Genomic DNA, 18,825 nt, shown 5'->3' with positions numbered 1-18,825 from the left:
ATATGGGATGGAAAACACTGAAGGAGTAATACTGATGTACCACACAGAACATGTAAATGAGCAGCACCGGGTTGGAAAAAGAGGAGGTGATGTTGAATGCTATGAATACTGTGAATATTACAGTTCTTAAAGATAACTGAAATGGAATGAGTAAGATAAGAGTATTATGAAACATATGATGTTGTTTCACCCCAATATGTTATATCCATTACCTTCAAAAAAAAGAGGGTTCAAGAAAATTAACTATGTTAGAGAAGATCTGAAGGAAAAGGTAAGAGGTATAACAATACAGGCAATAATACAGCAGCATTTCAATACAAGAATAGTCTATAAGTTTACTAACTGTATTTCTTCAACTAAAGCCAAGTGTGACAAAAGTAAAATAACCCTGACTAAAAACTGTGCATTTTCAACTGTGTTTTGCTTAAGGTATGGCCTTTTATAGAAAAAAACCCGTCTATGTCAACAGCAGCATACAGTAATTTTGGAACCTGTAACACTTATAAGGCCAAATCAACTCACCTTCAAAGGCAGCTTTTATTTAATCTAATGGAAAGTATCTAAATATCCCTCAGTTTCTGATTTATCCAAATGAGGGGGACTGCAGGGAAACTAAAGCAATAGTCATTGTTCAGCTTGTGCTCCATGAGAAAAATGGAGTACATGAAAGCTCAGAAGCCACTCACTGAAGAGGAGCTTTTGTAAAGAAGGATTAAAACAAATAGATTTGCATTCTTACAAGAATGAGCAATGTTATCAATACCTTTTAAAGACTAAGTACTTGTTCACCCACCCACAAGCAGACTAAAGTAATTCAGCAAAAAGGCAAAAGACAGTTGACACACAGTCTGTTGTGACTTCATATGAGCAAGATCTTATAGTTCTGTTTTTCCAGGTCCAACCCATATTGCTCAGTAGCACACTCCATCAATCCCTCTTCCAACCAATCAGGTGAGTTCAGAGACTACCAAGTGCTTTTAAAAATTCTTCCCCAAAAACATACTGTGAGAATAACTGAACTCCTATTGCTAAAATGACACTGCTAAAAAGAATTAGAAGGACAATTGCCAGGCTAACCTACTGGTTTGTTGGTCTCAAATAAAGAAACAGTGATGAATACAGTGTTTTATAATAAAGTCACTCAGCTTGGAGCTCTTTCATAATCAGCAAGGTGTTTCAAGGTCTGCTGATTGGCTTTCCACTATTTAATTTAGAATGCATATATTAGATACATGGCAAAAGCATGTTATTACCTACTCTGTATTGTTAAGTTACCAGTTCTGGGATTCCAACATCAAAACACTTTTAGGAAACAAAGTAAGCCTTATAGCTTCAAAATTACCTTCTGAGATCACTAACACATATTACTGAAGGGATAGTACTGGAATAAGTATTTGTCTGATATATCCAAAAGTATGGGGAAAATAGAGCTTTTTAGGATAAGAGACATCCAAACAGACTTGCAGAAATTTCTTTCGTATTTTAACTACTTTCAAAACAGATCTTCCTTTAGCCCAAAGAACTGAAGTTGATTCTGTAAGCTATTCAAGTTTATCTCCTTACTCACCACCTAATTTAGTGGAGAGAAAAAAAGGGAGATTTTAAAAGGCAAATTCTGACCCTTTAATTTACACTTGCAGAAGCCTAAATCTCTGAAGTTCTTACTCAGCACTCAACTTCTGCCAGAGGGAAAATGTAGCTCTTAGGGGAAGGAGGGAAGAGATAAAGGGAGAAAAGCAAAATGAAGTGGTATTAGCATTTATGAGACCAACAGATTCACACTACTTCTTCATAGCACTGAAATGGGAAGGAAATTCAGGATTTCAGCCTTAATAGTGAATGTGACTCACTCCAAAAAAAGACTAAGACCAGGCCACCTACATGAGGTCATTTTTCCCATCATAAATGCATCAGATTAACTACAAAGTAACTTGCAGCATCTTCCAGAATTAAGACAACCCAGCTCATGATTCCTGCAGCTGGCATCTGCAGCATCCATAAGGACTTTTCCATATAGACTTTTCAAAGTCACTTAAATACTGCAATCAGCTTGTCAGCCTGCACAGGCATAAGTATTAGTGACTCTCTAGGCAATACCAGCACCAAGGATCACAAACAGCTCAGCATACAGAGCATATTTGTGTTCTCAGGGGTATGCTAATAAAGCATTCCAGCAATTCTCAGAATTAGAACAGTTGACCCTAGCTCACTCTGAAGTGGTTTTTAATTCCTCCTGCAGCACTGTTTTTACTATTTAGTCTAAAAAAGACTGCCATAAGACAAAACACACTGATCTTGAAAATAAAAATAAAAGATAATCCTTTTAGCACAAAACACTCATAACAGTTTCTTACCTTGCTAGACCATTTCCGGGCTTCATCATGCAACTGCCTAGCAGCCATCATCATGGGCTGATTGATTGCTTCTCCTGCTTTTTGCTCTGGGAACTCCTCATCCTTTTCTTCAGGTGGTGGTGGTCTTGGCGGGGGAACTTCACCCTCTGGAAGAGGTGGTTTTGGAGGAGCAAGCTCGTCAGTCAGCTAAGGAAGGCAAACATCATATTCAGTGCAGTGAAATAGAGCACAGATGGAGTAAAGGATAGTGTCATGGCAAGATGTGATTGTATGAGTTTTTCAAGTGCATCCTTGTGAAAGAAAATACCATGTTTTAATCTTTCCTTTTCAATGCTGGATTGGTATTTTTAGACTTGAGGCTACTTGTATGCATGGCTGGCCAGACAATACCTTTTATTTCTAAGCATAATCCACACGTCAATGACAACTGCATATTCTATTAGAAACTACCTGCACTTACATGAAGGTGCTCAAGGTCAGGAGGAGGAGGGGGAAAATCTGGTTCCTGAGGCTGGAAGGCTTCTCTCACTTTGGCCACAGCTCCCAGAATTTTGTATCCAGAATCCAAGAAACTCTTCTGCAAACCTGAACAAAAATTCAACTACCAGTTTAATACCAATTTAATAAAACTTGGTAATATTTAGAACACTACCCCCAAAAATTACTTCTATAATATATTGTGGCAAGTACACTTAATATGTGTGTTTAAAAACTACCAAATTGTTTACAGTGGACTTGCATGATTGAAATGTTACTGTCATATGCAACATGCATAAAATAAAGCCTTGGCTGAGTAACAGTCACTATCAATAGCCAAAGTAGTTCCCTGAACAAATTCTGGGGAAAAAAAATTATGTAATATTTTCTTATATAAAGTAGTACTACTTAAAACTAGTAACAAATGCTTCTAATTAAGAATATGAAGCTGCATATCATACTAGAATACTGAATCCTTTTCCCTTGAATATGCCAAAGGCCTTTGATTGCGTTTTAGAACAGCAGGATGCAGCAGTTAATGTTGTGAGCTTGATTTCATCATTCTGAGATGTAAATGTACACAATATTTACATAAAAAGAGATACACAGCTGTATAAGAAAAAATGAGCACTATTTCACATCATCTCCAGTCAGTAAAAAGCACATTTTAAATGGGCTGACTGAATCCTTACCAGGATCAGAAATGTTGCCTGCCACAGCTTTAGCATCCATTACCATGGGTGATATAGTTTTGCTCAGCTCATCAGAGGCTGCTTTAACAGCCTCCCGAAATTTAGGGTCTTCTGAATTTTCCACCTCCCGTTTTGCCACCAGCAGGATGCGGTTTGCTCGTCTGGCAATGCTGGTGGCACCAGCTACCAGCATCTGAGGCTGCATGTTGGCCATTGCAACTTTACATTTATCCAGGTCCTTCTTGATAGCCTCTTCTGATGCATCCAACAGAGATTTAGTATCAATGGCTTCATCCACCAACCCTAGAATAAAAGTTAAATACATTAATATTCTAGTTTCATCCGTGGAAAGGGATATTTGGTGTTCTAGAGACAGTGCAAAACCAGAAAAGTAAGTACTTTAAATCTGGCGTGTGGGGAAGAGCAGAAGAGGGCATGGAAATCAGACCAAATGTACTACTGCAGTTCAACTTGTGATTCTGTGGTACCTCTCTGACAGTAACCATGGTGAAGATAGTTAATGACCCCCCAAGCTCTTACTCCTCTAGCATGGCATGTTGTTTCAGTCAAGAACTGGCTTACACAGTATGTGCAGCAGAGATTCCTTCTTCCCAACAAATTTCTTTAAGCACATTGAGTACTTTTTGTACTCTCCCATTCATTTGAAAGGAAATATCCCTCTCACTGTGCTTTTTACATGGGAGTGATTAATAGTGACAAGGCAGTGAGATTTCAAATATCCAGAGATTTCATTACTGGGATGGAGGAGGAGGTAGGATACAGTCAGGTGTGTAGCAGGTCAGTGCAAAGGACCTGCACTTGGAAAGGACTGAAGCATTTTAGGTTTTCAGCAGGATTAGTAGCTTTGTTTTATTCTCTGTGTTCATTGAGCTGTTACAGTATTTTGATTATGTTTTGTTTCCTTCACTTAATTACCTGTCCTATTTCAACATGCCAAAATTATACAGAAAAAAAGCTCAAGTTGGCACAGTGATACACTGCTAGAATAGCAAATGCAATAAAAAGTGATGGTATTCTGGTTTTCCCATAAAAGAACTAAAGCAAGATTTGCTCCCCTACAGCTCAGTATTAACACATAAGAAGCCAGCTATTTTGTATATCTTGTAACATATGCATATTCCTGGAGCCAGAGAGCACAGTCTCACTTCTCCTAATTTATTTTTAATCAACCATTATTCTTTGCATGTTTCATCAACCCAAAGAGAATGGAGAAAAATCTATACAAGCTAGTTAGCCATAGGTAGGGTCTTCAACAAAAATTCTTACTTTACCTGTCATTTTTTCAACATTATCAATCCATTGGTTTTTCATGGTCTCAAAATGTTCGTAAGCAGCTTGATTTCCAGGATTTCTCAGGAGGATACGAGCTGCTGATACTACCTGCCAACAGAAAACATTTTTAATTATCAGTACAACATAATTTCTTTTCAGGACTGGATGTGTAGCTCCACATTTGAAAAATTAATTCTAGTGCTACACCTAGCTCCTTGAAGATCTACAGTATTTCTGAAATTAGTTGACATAAGTACTTTTTTCTAGAAATTCAATTACCTTCTAATTTTTCTTACAAACAGCTCTTGAGAGCACTAAAGTACAACACTTACTATACTACCAAAATTTAAATAGAAGTTTATTTTGAAAATAAAACAAAAGATCATTTTTTCCACTTACATATTTTACTAAGGCTCAAAATAATTTTGTTTTGAGTATAAGTCACAGACACTTCTGTTCAAAAGTTGAAGAGTAAAGCATGTCATTTAATCATTTTGTTCTACATGGTATCATGTATACAAATATTAGCCATTCCCCTTTTAAGAGTGCCAGCACTATGCTCCTTGTTGGTATTGACATCTTTCTTCAAGAACAGAAGCATAAGGAAAATTCCCCAGAAGTCATCCCCAGCCTTTTCAATAGCCCTCCAAACCAAGGAAGCACCTGTGGGGTGAGTTCCCTTGCTGATTTCACTGTTGCCTGAATGCCCTCCACAGTAGTTTTATTTGCAGTTCCAACTGCAGCTGCTTTTTCTGCTGTAGCTCCCAGTCTAGCAGCATGGTTTTCAAAGTTTGCTGCTCTTTCATCAAACACCTAGTTGTCCAAAGAGAAAAAAAAAACATTAAAAAAGCCCTAACTGCCTTAACAGAATACACAATTTCTTCGAAGTGTCAGAGACACTTTAATAACATCCCCACTTAATTCATCCTGAGAGGATGCAAAAAAAAGAACACAAAAGCTTTGAAGGCATTTGATTTTTTTGATCTTTACATTACCGGACTTGTTTCTTTAGTAACTCAATGGGACAACTAAGGAGATATATATACACTTTATAGCTTTGAGGTATGAAGTTTAATAATTCCTGATGACTACTGCTGCAAGAAATACTCTGTTAAATATTTTAGCTCAGAGATTCATCTTCAAACCATAATCCAAAAGTAACTACATGTGGAAGATAAATAAGGGGGTTTACTCTAAAAATTCAAGTTTCACACTGGAAAAAAAATCCCTCCTTTCACAGTCTTTAGATATTCAAGGAACAAAATACTTGTACAAAAGCTATCCTGTCATAAAGCTGAATTATCCAAGGTCTTGGGAATCCTTTTTGTCATGTAGCCAAAAGCCAAAGTAGCCAAACAGAACTGCCAGACACTGCATTTTAGACACTTCATGTGCAGCCAGTGGCTTGGAAGTATAGGAAACAATATCCAGCAAGAGGACAGGTTTGACTATTGTATGAGTTCAACTATTGTAATTAGCTTATGCAATGCTGATACATAAAAATCCACCAACTAGTGTGTCAGTGATTTTTGCACAAGAATTTTTAGCCCACTGAAGGCAATGTGGTACCAACAACATTGAGAAATATTTTTGCCATCTATTGAAGTCAGGGACAACATTGTTTCCAGGGATATACAATTCACAGTCTGCAGGAGTCCATAGAGATTTGCATAGTAATTATTATTGTCAGAATTTATAAGCATGCATCACAAACCTGAGAAAAAAATACCAATTTGTTTTTCAGAACACTGATTTGTTTTTCAAAATACCAATTCAGGTAAAATTAAACAATAACTGAAGCCTTACATGGGAAGCAACGACCACCTGGGTATACTTGCCTCATCTCTGTTGGGAGCATCAGAAGGAGCAGTGGCTGCTACTGCTAACAATTTAATAGGAGTTGTAGTGTCACTAAAAACATCAGAAACTTCCTGGGTCATTGCCTCTTGCATTCGCGTTTTAAGATCCTTAAAAAAAGCGGAAAACTATTAGCATATGATAGAGGGATATAAAGTTGCAGGGGTTCAAATCCCATAAACCTTTCTCTTGCAAAAAGAAAAAAAAGGCCATTCCAATGTCAGACATTAAGATAAAATTACCTTGAAAGTATAATCAATCACTTTTTACATAATTTGAAATATACAAAGCTTACACACCACTGCTTGAAGCAGCATTAGAAGCTATGAACAGCATGATTTGAGACCTCGCCCCTCAAATTTGCAATGCTAGCATACTATTTCCTTTTAAGAGACTTAAATTTTTCTTTGAAATTGTTCATTTGAAATTAACCCCTATGGTATGTTCTAGAAAGTTGGCTTTAAACAACTCAGCTAAACCAACAGGTTTTTTGCTGCACTTTTATTCTCACTGATGCCTCACACACATAAGGCTTTATCAGAGGAGTGCAGGTGCTTCCATGTCAGAGCAGCTCCTTACCTTGAGCGAGTCCTGGAGCTGAGCAGCAATTGCCCTGGCCTGGGGGGACTCTCCCTCCCCTCGTGCAGCCAGGTCAGCCAGCTGAGCAGAGAGCTGGTCCACGCGGTCACACTTGGCCAGCAGGTCCTGCCGGTAGGGGCCCATCATGACATTGGCCAAACGGCGCCCTTCGGCAACCAGCCCCCGGATGGCTGCCTGGCCTGCGGGGGACAAGGCACTGCCATCAGCATGCAGTGGCACAAACAGCTGAAGGTACCAACCAGATGCACCACCAAGTACTGCACATGTATATGCACACATAAGAATTCCTGGGTTTTTAAGAACACATATCTAGGTGGTAGAAAAGATCAGAAACAGTTTATCCTTGAGTAATTATAGTTCAAAACCACAGAGGAATTCAGTTGTCTCCAGTTTCTTTTTGCTTAATTCAGCAACTCTGGCTAGAGATGCATCCTTTTTATCAAGGGTGGTCTGACAGAAATTAACCATGGCAGCTGTCAGGTATTTCTACATAACTAATCAGTTGACTCCAACAGAAAGCACTTGCAAATTCCACATACTGTAATTCATCCTCACATCATTAGAAGATGAGCAGCAAGAGGGAGAGAAAAGACAAGTAGAAAACAACTTAAAAAGCCAAATGCCCTTTCCTGGTATTCCAGAAAAGGGCATAAGTAAGACGTGTCAAGCAATCTGGATTGGAGGGACAGTGGGGGTAGGGAACATCTTACACAAAGCCTTCACAGTGTGTCAAAAGTTCTTCTGTAAAAAAAAATTATTTTTAGCATGGGTAATTTCCTTCATTCACTTACAGATGCTTCCTGCTCTTTCACAGGAATGTAATTCTCTGTTCTTTCAAAAATACAATAGCAATATTCTTCTAAAAGAACTCATCGTATATTCAGTCCATCAAAGACCTACTGAAGAACAATTTTACGCCAATGATAACTCACAAGTAACCCAAGCTTGTGATCAAGCTTAAAATTACTTAGGAAGTTGTCTCAGTACTGGACTATCCAAGAATTACGCAGCACTGCTGCTATCTTTTATATTCTTTATTTACTTTTCCTGTTAGCATCCTGCCAAGTGCCAGCAACTCCTGAACCACAGTTACATGCTCATTGAGAGCATTCTGGGACTATCAGATCCCCTTTCTCTTTAATTATTAGCATTTTCCTCAGATAACCAGAAACCGTACAAGAAGTGATGCTTTTAGGTCAGGTTCATGAATGTTTTTCTCTTCTCTGAAGGACTTTATTACTCAATTTGCTGGAGAAGGTATAAATTCAAGTTTGAGATACAATATTTGTATAATAAGAAAAACAAAGAGCAATCTCAAGTTTGTCTTCTCTACAGCACATGTTCTCCCATTCTTTAGGAATGAACACTCAGTGACTCATGGGCCAGCTTAATTCTATAACTGCAGTCAGGACTCAGCTATCAATCTTCAAATCTCCACATCAATGAAGATTCAATCCATCCTCAGCATCTCAAGAGCAGTAGTTTCCACCATAAAAATTAGTAACAAGTTTGATTGGAAAACTGGGGGAAAAAAATCACAGAGAAACACTTACCTACTCCCCGATCAGCAACTGTAGGGTTGTCTATCCACCTTTGAGCTTGTTCAATCTTGCCCTCCAAATGGACAGCTGCTTTAACTGGCCTAGTATTTGCTACAGCCCTGTTTGTTTTGGACTGTAAATTCTGAAGGGATGTAGCTATTTGCTTAGCCAAAGCACGGGCCTCAGGAGAGTCACCTTTCCCCCTAGGGATTAAAAAGAAAAAAAAGGAGTATAATCATATAAAGATCATTTACAGATTATCTCAAATTCAGCAGGAAGAAACAATGAAAGGTACTTGATCTTTTTAAACCAGGTTGAATTTGACACTTGAGTTGAGACTGAGGAGCAATTCTCTGCTGTGATACCTGGATATCACATATGTTCAACACAGCATTGAGGTGAGGGAATGCATAGTACTGTCATTGCCAATACTGATGTATGACTTGATTTCCCATTTCCATGGCTGTCTTATGAGCAACTGCAATAATGCCATACAGATTACAAGCAGGAAAGTAAGCAGCCACAGACCAAAGGCTATATATAAACTTGACAAAAGGTAGCACATTCAGACCTACAGCAGGTAAAGCTCAATAAAAACTTGATTAAAGCATTAACTAATGAAGCAAGAAAAGTATTTATTGCTATATTGCAACTGGCCTTAGATGAAGATCACAGAGTGTACAATAACTTTCTCCTCTTCCATTCTCAACGATCCGCTTTGTAAAACTGATACAGAAATATAATTTCTCAAAGTCTTATATTTTGTATAGTTTGTAGCTACAGATTAGAACCCTGACAGAGATGGAAGAGGTAGATATTCCACATTCCACCTTGATATTTAGTAAACTGCTTAGCAAAAAGCAGTGATGACATCCATCTGTATAAACAAACTTATATTTCCCATTACCTTGCTGTCTTGACAGTACAAACAAGTTCACTTCTGACTTCAGTTTGCTTATCAAATATTCCATAGGCAGTAGAAAGAAAACAGTTCTATATAATACATCTCTGGTAACCTTTTTTTAAGGAAGCTAGTGCAAGTTAGGCTTTGAAATAAAAATCACTAGGCTGAACAACTAAAAAGGGTTTCTATTTTAATCATCAACATTCTGATCTTGCTCAGCATTGTGAACTGCACATGAAAGTCATTCAGATAAATTAATGGTGATAAAGCTAATACTCACTGTCGTCGCAGATCTGACAGCTTGGCTGTCAGAGCAGAGATTTCCCCCAAGGAACGAAGGATATCATCTCTTTCTTTAGGTTCCTCACAGAGTTCTGCAACTTTCCTTGCTTCAGCCATAATTCCCCGAATGTGCTCTTCTCCTTCACTGCCCCCATTAGGATCTGCAAGCCAATTCTTAATAGAAAGAAGTTGTGTACAAGTGAAGACAAAAAATAATGTTTATTCTACACATGCTTTCATAGACAAAAAAATACCAACACGGCTTTCAAAACCTTATTTAACAGAAAGTACTTCTCAAAAGCAATTTCTGTTTATTCAGTACCAGCAAATTATTCTATTGTCTCATAGTTTTTCTATTTTGAAAAAAATGTCAAACTACATAAAATCTACCCAAAGATATTACATCCTCTCTCTCCCCTCAACATTTGCCAACACTATTTTAGAAGCAAAACTGAACTAGTGCCTTTAGAGACTGATGATGTGGCTTTCAGAAAAAAACCAAAAACAGATGCTCTTGAGCCCAGTGGGATACATTCACAGAGCTCTTCCTAAAGAGTCCCATTACCATTTCATTTAATACATACGTAGTATGAATGTATCTTTATATATTGATAATTATAGACATTTACACACATTTAGATAAGGTGTATATATATAAGGTTCATTATCTAATGACCATCATAATCATCACTGGGTAATAGACTGACCATTGAGGGATATTAAGAATTACAAAAATAAAGGATCAATTGAAAGAAAATATAGTTTCATTAACATCATTTCGCTTCTGTCATTAATACAAAGGTCTAAATCCTGAACTCCACTCCCAAAACAGAGCCCAAAGAAAGGGCTCTATTTCATCTACAAGTAACTCTGCTCAATCTGAAACTCTTCTCTTCTTTTATAAGGTTTGTATATACGCAAATTTAGGGTGTCCCATCATTTTGATTTAATAACCTTGAAATTTTTAGTAATGCCAAATAAGTTACCAAAAAAGATCATCAACTGAAGCAAGACTCACAGTATGCTGCAAATTACTACATTTAAGATTTTTCTTTGCTAAAGCAAGTATCCTCTCTATGTTCTTCCTATCAAGTAACAGTGTTTTGCTTGGAAACGACTACAGTAGTTCAGTGTAAGAGCTCTACCAGCAGTAACACAATCATGTTCTGAAGTATTTATTAGTCACTAGTGGTACCTGAGCAGCATCAATCTTCTTAGCAATTGCCTGCTTTGAGTTGGTCATGGCCTCCAGCTTGCGGGCTGCATTCTCCACTTTGGCAGTGAGCAAGTCCAGACCTTGGGACACCTGCTGGGCCTTCTGCATGGCCATGGGTGTAGCACCCTGTCCTCTGCCCGAGACAAAAAGAGTACCTCAGATTCAGCTCAGGACTGAAAAAAACTATTTTCAAGTGAAGAGGCAACAAAAACTGTTTATGACTATTCCCACCAATTATTGCAAGAGATACAGCATTTAATCAGATTTTGTTTCCTCGCTAAGGAAACAAAAATAACCGAGGAACATAAGAAGAGATAAAAACTAAGAGCATGTTTTCCCTATTCCAGAATGTAACATTTAGCATTCTCAGAGGAATAAACACTTCTGAAGTGTCACAAAGTAAGACTATTTAAGGATACAATTCCGTTAAAGTACCCAGGACAAGGTCTCTTCTCATTTATAGACTGTTGCAGAGTCAGAATCTGCAGGAGTTAAAGTCTTGCCACATCTAAATGAGGACAGCAAGCCAATAAATAAAATAAATATGAAAATAAAATGTCTTAGCTGCCTCAATCATGTGACACACAAACTTCAGCAGAATTTGTCAATGAATGATAAACAACCACCACATGTGGTCTAACATCCAAAAAACACCAAAAAAGTAGAATATCCATCTATCTTACAGTAATTGGGGTATATGCTCTTTGGAGAGCAGTCTTAACAAAAGAGTTTAAAACTTCACTTCTGCCTAATTTGGAGGAAAGTTATGTGTTTGATGGTAAGCAAACTTAGAATTATCTACCTGAGCAATTCTGATCATCCTGTTACATCATTAACATTTCTCTTCAAAGGAAATATATTCTTATCAGAAGAGACTGAGGTAAAAAAGGCAAAATACAGTTCTGGCCTGCTCTCCTACAGGTTAGGAAATGACAACTGCAAGTTCAGAAAAACCATTTTAATAGTACTAGAGAAGTGTCCATCCCATGTAAGAGATTTACCTAGCCCGGAGGTCAGCCAGCTGATCAGTCATCTGCCCCAGGGTTTTGCACGTCCCCAGAATCTCTCTGCGCTCTTTGCCTGCACACAGTTCTCCTGCTTTTCCAGCTTCATCAAGGATCTGCCTTATGGCTTGCTCACCAGCATCCCCTGAGATACAGAGCCAGTTAGTAGGACAAACAAGACATTCCTTGACATTTACACGAAAACTACTAATGTCACTATCATGTCACAACAAAAGAACTGCATTAGTTTCTGTAATGAAAGTACATTTATCAAGAACTGAGACATACACCAAAAAAACAACAATTCACATCCAACTTTTACAACTGTATTAGTTTGGATTTGATTTCAGAGGAAGTCCATCTGATAAGGTCTTTCAAAGTCCAAATGGAACTGGCCTCTATCAAGTTTTGTTTGCTTTAAAGATACATACAAAGGTAAACCCCATATATAAGTAAAGATGATTGCAAGTAAGAGCATTTATAAGAGATTTTCATATTAGAAAATTTACATCAAGACTGAAAGAAAAACACTTTAAGAGTGTCTATTAGGCACATTTGAAGTTATAAAAATTTGAAAATACAAAAGAAGGCATTTTAAATATTAGCCACAGCTGCAATTACATATTGTTCAATGCAATTCATAAGTTTTTGGGTTTACTGTTGGAATGCAAATTAAAAACGTGTAAGTTTCATAGAATATATGTATAGATCTTAGACCACTGAGAAGTAGCAAAGCTTTCTAGGTCATTAGACACAATCTGTTCAATTCCCAGTATCTAAAGAAAGGAATAAATACAGGCTCCTTCAGAATGATCCTCTATGTATGAGTTATTAATCCTTAAAGACAATTTTGTCTTAAACAACAGAAATAATAAGACCTTCAAAAATCAGAATACTTTATACTGTTATTTTTGTTTAAATATTACCTGGAGGTGCATTTGGATCTCTCAGCCAACCTTTTGCCTGATTCATCTTTGAATCTATTAAGGCTAAAGCTCTCTTCATGGCTTCAGTGTCCTTTACAAAAGAGAAACCAGCAAAATGATTCTCAAAACAAAAAAATCAAAGCACAAGTAATCAACACAACCAAGCTAACAAAGGTTCAATAAAGCAGAGTCTACTTAGAAAAACACATTCGTATAAGCAGCTCAAAACTCATTTTCAAACTAGCAGGTCATAATTGCTTCTTTCCAGTTAGAACAGACATCATTTCACTCAAAATGCAAAAATTATGCATGCAATTTTAGTGATTTTTCTATTTCTTTATTTACTAGTGTTGTAATTTCTAAAGTTGGAGCTCTAATAGGCTCTAATAATTTCTAAAGTTGGAGCTCTAATAGATCTTGGAGTTAGTTCCATTTTACATCAGGGCACATAGAAAAGTTGTAATGTAATTGGAGTAAACTTTTCAGAGATGGAAATCGGCCACTGAATTTTACTACTTACTTCAGTGCAAGAGGCTACACATCTGCAGTTTTCACCTGCTCTGCTGCTTTAAGTAAAACAGTTACTGTTTACAGAAAAATAAGACTACCAGCTAATTTCTGAAAGTCTCAGATATGGAGTTTAATGTCTTTGGAGAAAAACACATGTATTTACATGTGATTGTTTAAATCTCTGAACTCCTCAGCCAGAAGCATCAAAGAAGCTGTTTCTTTCACTATTGTGCCACTACTATCCAACATCTCTGACTGCAGGACAAACAACCTGCCAGTTCTGATTTCTCTGCACACCCTGTTAATTGTTCATGTGCCATCTCTCCACTAGAGGCCACAAGTTTTCCATCTGACATAAATGGAAGGACAGCGAAAACAGTAACAAGTATCTAAGTAAAAAGTTGCGAAAAGGCCAAAGTAGCTTTTACTACACATATCATGGAAATAATTTGAAATGCATCTAACATCCCATGATTAGTGCACAGATGACAAAAAGAAGCCCAGCTCTCACATTATCATCTGAATCGGACTGCCCACGTCCAGTCTTTTAAAGAGGAGCCTACTACCATCAATGATCAGGATCTGCTATAGCATGTGGTATCCTGACAGCACTAAAGAAATGCCACATTTTTGGGGAGTTGTCCATTCTGCGTGCTTAGTCTCAAAGATACAACACTAAATATTCTGGCTTTTTTATTCAGGCATGTTGGTCTGTCAGCTATTCATGAGGTTCTATAGTTCAGCAATCAACTTTTTAAAATGTCATGTGACACAGCTGAATATTTTTAAAGGCTCTTGAATTTCAGCCTGAGAGAGAGCACCAAAAGCAAAATTATTTTCACATGGATGACTGGGTCTCAAATCTAGAAATTGTGTATCAGATCTCAGTTGGGAACAGCTTGAAAAAGCTTCCAACAGGTAGGATATGCAGCTAGGGGTGGGAGATGGGCACATTATTTTAAGTCATGTTCTCTGTAGCTCAAGAATTGTCCATTTAACGTATGATAAGAGACAAGTTAATGCTCATTTAAATTTTCAAATGTATATAGAAATCTTACTACCTATGAAGGTAGTTGTTACAATTTTTGTTGTTCTACATTGGGCTGAAGCCACTTCAGTTTGAAATGAATGGTCTACTTCAGGCCTGTCTACACAAAAAGAATTTGAAACAAAGAACTAACTGGATTTTTTAAAAGGCAACAGATGTTTTTTATTGTGTCAAAGAGATGATAGGTGTGGGTGGAGAAGAGTGTTGGGAAAATTATCTTTGCCCCTCCCTTTTTACTCTCACAGGCTTTTGTGTTGTCTCGGCTGCCTGCAGAGTTGCAGTGTCAGCAGATTTATATAGAAGCCTCTAAACCTAAAGTACAATATCTGAGGACAAAATCATGGGTGTTTCACCTTTTACACTCATGACTTTGTAATTGCCACTACTGCCCAAGCAGCAACACGATCCATCTGCCCTGTCATAGGAAGTTAGATAACTGGATTTCTCTGCAGGGTAAGTCTTGCTGTTCTGTGTACCTCTGCACTCACGTTGGCAAAATAGTGTCCCCTTTTCCTATTTAAAAAAAATCTTGTGAAATCCTAGCATAGCAGTTGAAGTGTTTCAATACAACTGCTCTTAAAGCACCTATTTCCCATCTTCACAGCCCAGGGAATCCCTCTCAGCTTTAGCCTGATAAGGAATTGTCATTGCAATGAGCTGAGCAATGCAATAGTAAACTAGAATGCATCCTTAACTAGGTTTGTTGGTACATCACATTTGTTTCTGCCAGAGCTGCGTCTGCTATCAGATACTTGGCAAGAAACAAAGGTGTAGCCAAACTGAAAGGTCTGGACTCATCCACCAATTCAGGGTATTAAGAAAGAAGACAAAAGCAGAAATACTCAATCTAAAAAAACACAGCAACTTGCTCAAGGTCTCACTGCTTTAAAGCATCTTGACAGACCTGATTTCTGTAGCTGTTTAAATACCTTATTCCTCCCTAAACAGCTAAGTATGTTTAACATTTAACTCTTTGGGATTTACCAACAGAGTATCAGTTGCAAGCATGGAAAAAAAAAATCCTACAGCTACACTGCAAAAAAAATTCATATAAAGTAGTTTTATCAGCAAAAATTGATTCTTTCCCTCCTCTCTCTGCCAGCAGTTCCCCTGTTGGCAAACAGAATTTCATTAACAAAATCAGCACTATGACTTTTTCAGAAGAGAGAAACAACTTCAGTTAATCAAGTTAAACAACTAGGGCAACATTGTCTGAAGGGAAAAGAGCAAGTTGGATTTTTTCCAAATCAATTCCTAAAGCAAATATTTAAGACACTTTCATGCATCATTTCTGCCTCTACCAAGAATTTTGAGCTTCTTCATGGAGCAGGTGGTATTGGCTTTGCTATGCAAAAGAACAAAATAAATCCTACACAATTCCTTGCTGGATGTAAAACACAACCTCTGAGTCAATAAAGTGGTCTAGTCTAAGGATATCTGCATTTCATGACCAAAGAAGGCAATGTTGGAGGAAATAGGCAAAGCCAGTGTTCTGGCAGGACAGACAGCTTAGTCACCATTCAGGGTTCAATGCTGCAAGATATTAGATATTTCTCAGCTTCTTGCAACTGTTAACTCCCTCCAATTCCATGGAAATGAAAGATGTTTGAACTGAATATTACTTCAAATTTATTTTAAATGAAATACTAAGAACATACAAGAAAAAATTAAATTCCTCTGTAAAATGAAAAATTAAAGGCAAAGAGGTTCAAAAGCTATGAATGAAAAAAATAAATACAATTTTTTTCCCAACAATCTTGTCCAAGAATAGTATTTCTATTCTAAAGTATCATGCTATTTTTAAAATCCAATGTAAGCAGAGATTTTTGCAGTCCAGTAATAGTAATGTGCATTCCAGATTCTAGAAAGACCAATAGAATAGTTTACCTACAACTCCTACAAAACCTACAACTTTGGCTCCATACCTTGTTCATTCTCCACTATCTCTAGACAGATTGTGATACTTCAAGGTATAAACAATTTAAGATAAAATAATAAACAAAGTCTAACATCAGCAATAGCATGTACTACACAGATAAAAATTCAAGGCTGGGCATCCCCAAACACCTTACTTTATTCCAGAAAAGTACAGAAAATCTTTCCTTTGACAGGAACAAAATACATGCAACAATAACCTCAACTATAACTAAATAGCTTCTTCATCTGCCTACCAGCAAAAGTGGAAGTTAACTGTTATATATGGGTGCAAATACAAGATAAGGTCTGTAGTAAGTGGCCATTAGCAATCTAGTTTCTGCTTCTTCATCCCACTGCATTTTTAAATTCAAATGCTTTGTCATCAGTGTTTGATTAATGCCCAATGCTACAGTTTCAAATCATCAGCATGCCTTAATTCAAAACCAAAATACAATTAAAAAGTTGTCAGTTCAGAACAAAATTATACTTTGATTATACTAATCCACGCAACATATTTATGCATTAAGCATAACAACCAATATTTTCCATTAGGAAATACTGCTAATATACCAACAGTTTTCTTAATGAAATCCTTTATTAATCTCAGCCTCACTAGCAAGATGAGCAAGAATTTCCTAAGGCTGAACTGCCAACTCTTTGCAACAGACATATTTCTTCAACACAAACATTTCCAAGTTTGTTGTGTAAAATAAAACTGTATTCATATTTTATAAAATACAGGAAAGCTTAAATCCAAAAATGAAACTGAATTGAAAAAGTACCCAAAAGAGACCTAAACCTAACTAACACAACCCACTTGAACTGAAGGAAGGCTGTGGGTAAAACACTATGGAACAGACAAAATTCCTTACTTAATAAAGCTTTCTGGCCATGCAGAAAGCTCGTTCCTGCATGACTGGACCCTTTGTCACTACAGAGACTCATAACATAAATTAACACAAAAGCATTCAGCAAGAATGTGCTGTTAAATCTTGCCCTAACTCTAATCAGATTCAGAAAGAGCCTTAATGCAGTTCAGCTTGCAATTACCATTCTTGGTGACAGCCAATTCTGCATACAGCTAGACAGAGCTATTAAGGACCTTTTAAAACTTTGTGTGTATTTACATCAGTATATATGCCAGTGTCATAGCTGGCACACAAGTAAGTTGCACAGCACACGGTCCGCACACAGCACAAAATCCCAGAAACATGCTTTTTGGGTTTAGTACAAGGTAGAGGTGGAGAGTGTGGAAGAAACCTTACCTTCTAAAGGTGAGAAAAGGGTAAGAAACAGGACAACAAAAACAAAGATGCGTATAGTAGTTATAATAAGGAAGTGATAGTGACAAAATAACTCAAAGGCAAACTAAGGGTCAAGTGCCAAACAACATAGGCCAAAGTGATTTTATGTCTTGGTTACATCCATGTTAGATTTCCTGCAAGATTTTGTTTGCTAACCTGTCTGGCTTCAGGTCTCAAATTCTTTAAAGATATTTATGTTTACTCATAGCTCATAGCATTAAGCCTTAAAAAAATACCTTTGGCAATTTACTTCCAAGTACTCAAAAAAAAAAAAAAACTTGGCAGGGATTGCAGTTCTGCAGCTACATTCACTTGTAAGCCCACAACACTTTTATGATTCTATCTCTCAGACTTGCTTTACAGTCTTCTAGACATTTCAGTAGCTTCAGTATCACTTCAGAGCAGCACTTAGCTCCAGGTAAGTGGCTGCAGTCACTCACAGCTTAACACTGCGCTGTAAGGAACCAATCCTGTCATATGCCAGCTCCACAGCATCTGACTTACCCACACAGCCAGTTCTTTCTAATATATTTCTTTGAGACGAGATGAACACCTGAAATTTATTCTCATGTCCAGAATAAAACTGGGGCAGGGGGAAAAGGGGCAGGTGTTCAAAGAGGAATCACCCAAAATTGACTAAAATTTCTCAATTCCAAACCTTTTGCACAAGGAATACAACAGTAACCTATCTTTTCTAGCAGGATCTAGAAGGAAAATCTCAATCTCACTTATGAATGCCTTGCTATGAGACCAGTTGAATGTATAGAACAATAACTTTTATACCTAACTTTCCTCTGCCAAAATGATTCTGGTAGGATAGTTACCAGATTAGGGGAAAAAATCCTTTTCTGAGTGGAATACACTATATTCCAGGACTTCCTGATGATGCCAAAACTAAAG

General features: G+C 37.3%; 1 protein-coding gene across 4 annotated transcripts in view; it reads right to left on the bottom strand.

The window, feature by feature from the left end:
- The window catches only part of VCL (vinculin), a 57,782-nt gene that overhangs the window by 7,069 nt on the left and 31,888 nt on the right, over positions 1 to 18,825 (bottom strand). For 2 of the 4 annotated variants that reach the window (XM_085065572.1, XM_085065575.1), the window contains exons 7-18: positions 13,147 to 13,240; positions 12,218 to 12,365; positions 11,196 to 11,349; positions 9,999 to 10,174; positions 8,827 to 9,017; positions 7,253 to 7,452; positions 6,655 to 6,783; positions 5,480 to 5,629; positions 4,816 to 4,924; positions 3,524 to 3,826; positions 2,815 to 2,939; positions 2,355 to 2,540 (exon numbers count right to left, since the gene is read on the bottom strand). In XM_085065572.1, coding sequence (XP_084921698.1) covers positions 2,355 to 2,540; positions 2,815 to 2,939; positions 3,524 to 3,826; positions 4,816 to 4,924; positions 5,480 to 5,629; positions 6,655 to 6,783; positions 7,253 to 7,452; positions 8,827 to 9,017; positions 9,999 to 10,174; positions 11,196 to 11,349; positions 12,218 to 12,365; positions 13,147 to 13,240 — 1,965 coding nt within the window. The remainder of the gene's footprint in view (positions 1 to 2,354; positions 2,541 to 2,814; positions 2,940 to 3,523; positions 3,827 to 4,815; positions 4,925 to 5,479; positions 5,630 to 6,654; positions 6,784 to 7,252; positions 7,453 to 8,826; positions 9,018 to 9,998; positions 10,175 to 11,195; positions 11,350 to 12,217; positions 12,366 to 13,146; positions 13,241 to 18,825) is intronic. The other 2 variants (XM_085065574.1, XM_085065576.1) reach the window with 1 other exon arrangement.

The sequence above is a fragment of the Lichenostomus cassidix genome, chromosome 6 (assembly GCF_008360975.1).
Source record: "Lichenostomus cassidix isolate B80296 chromosome 6, HeHo_3.0, whole genome shotgun sequence".
In the NCBI taxonomy this organism is placed as follows: Eukaryota; Metazoa; Chordata; class Aves; order Passeriformes; family Meliphagidae; genus Lichenostomus; species Lichenostomus cassidix.
The sequence above is the reverse complement of the archived record's forward strand: the minus strand, read 5'-3'. Positions and strand labels throughout refer to the sequence as shown.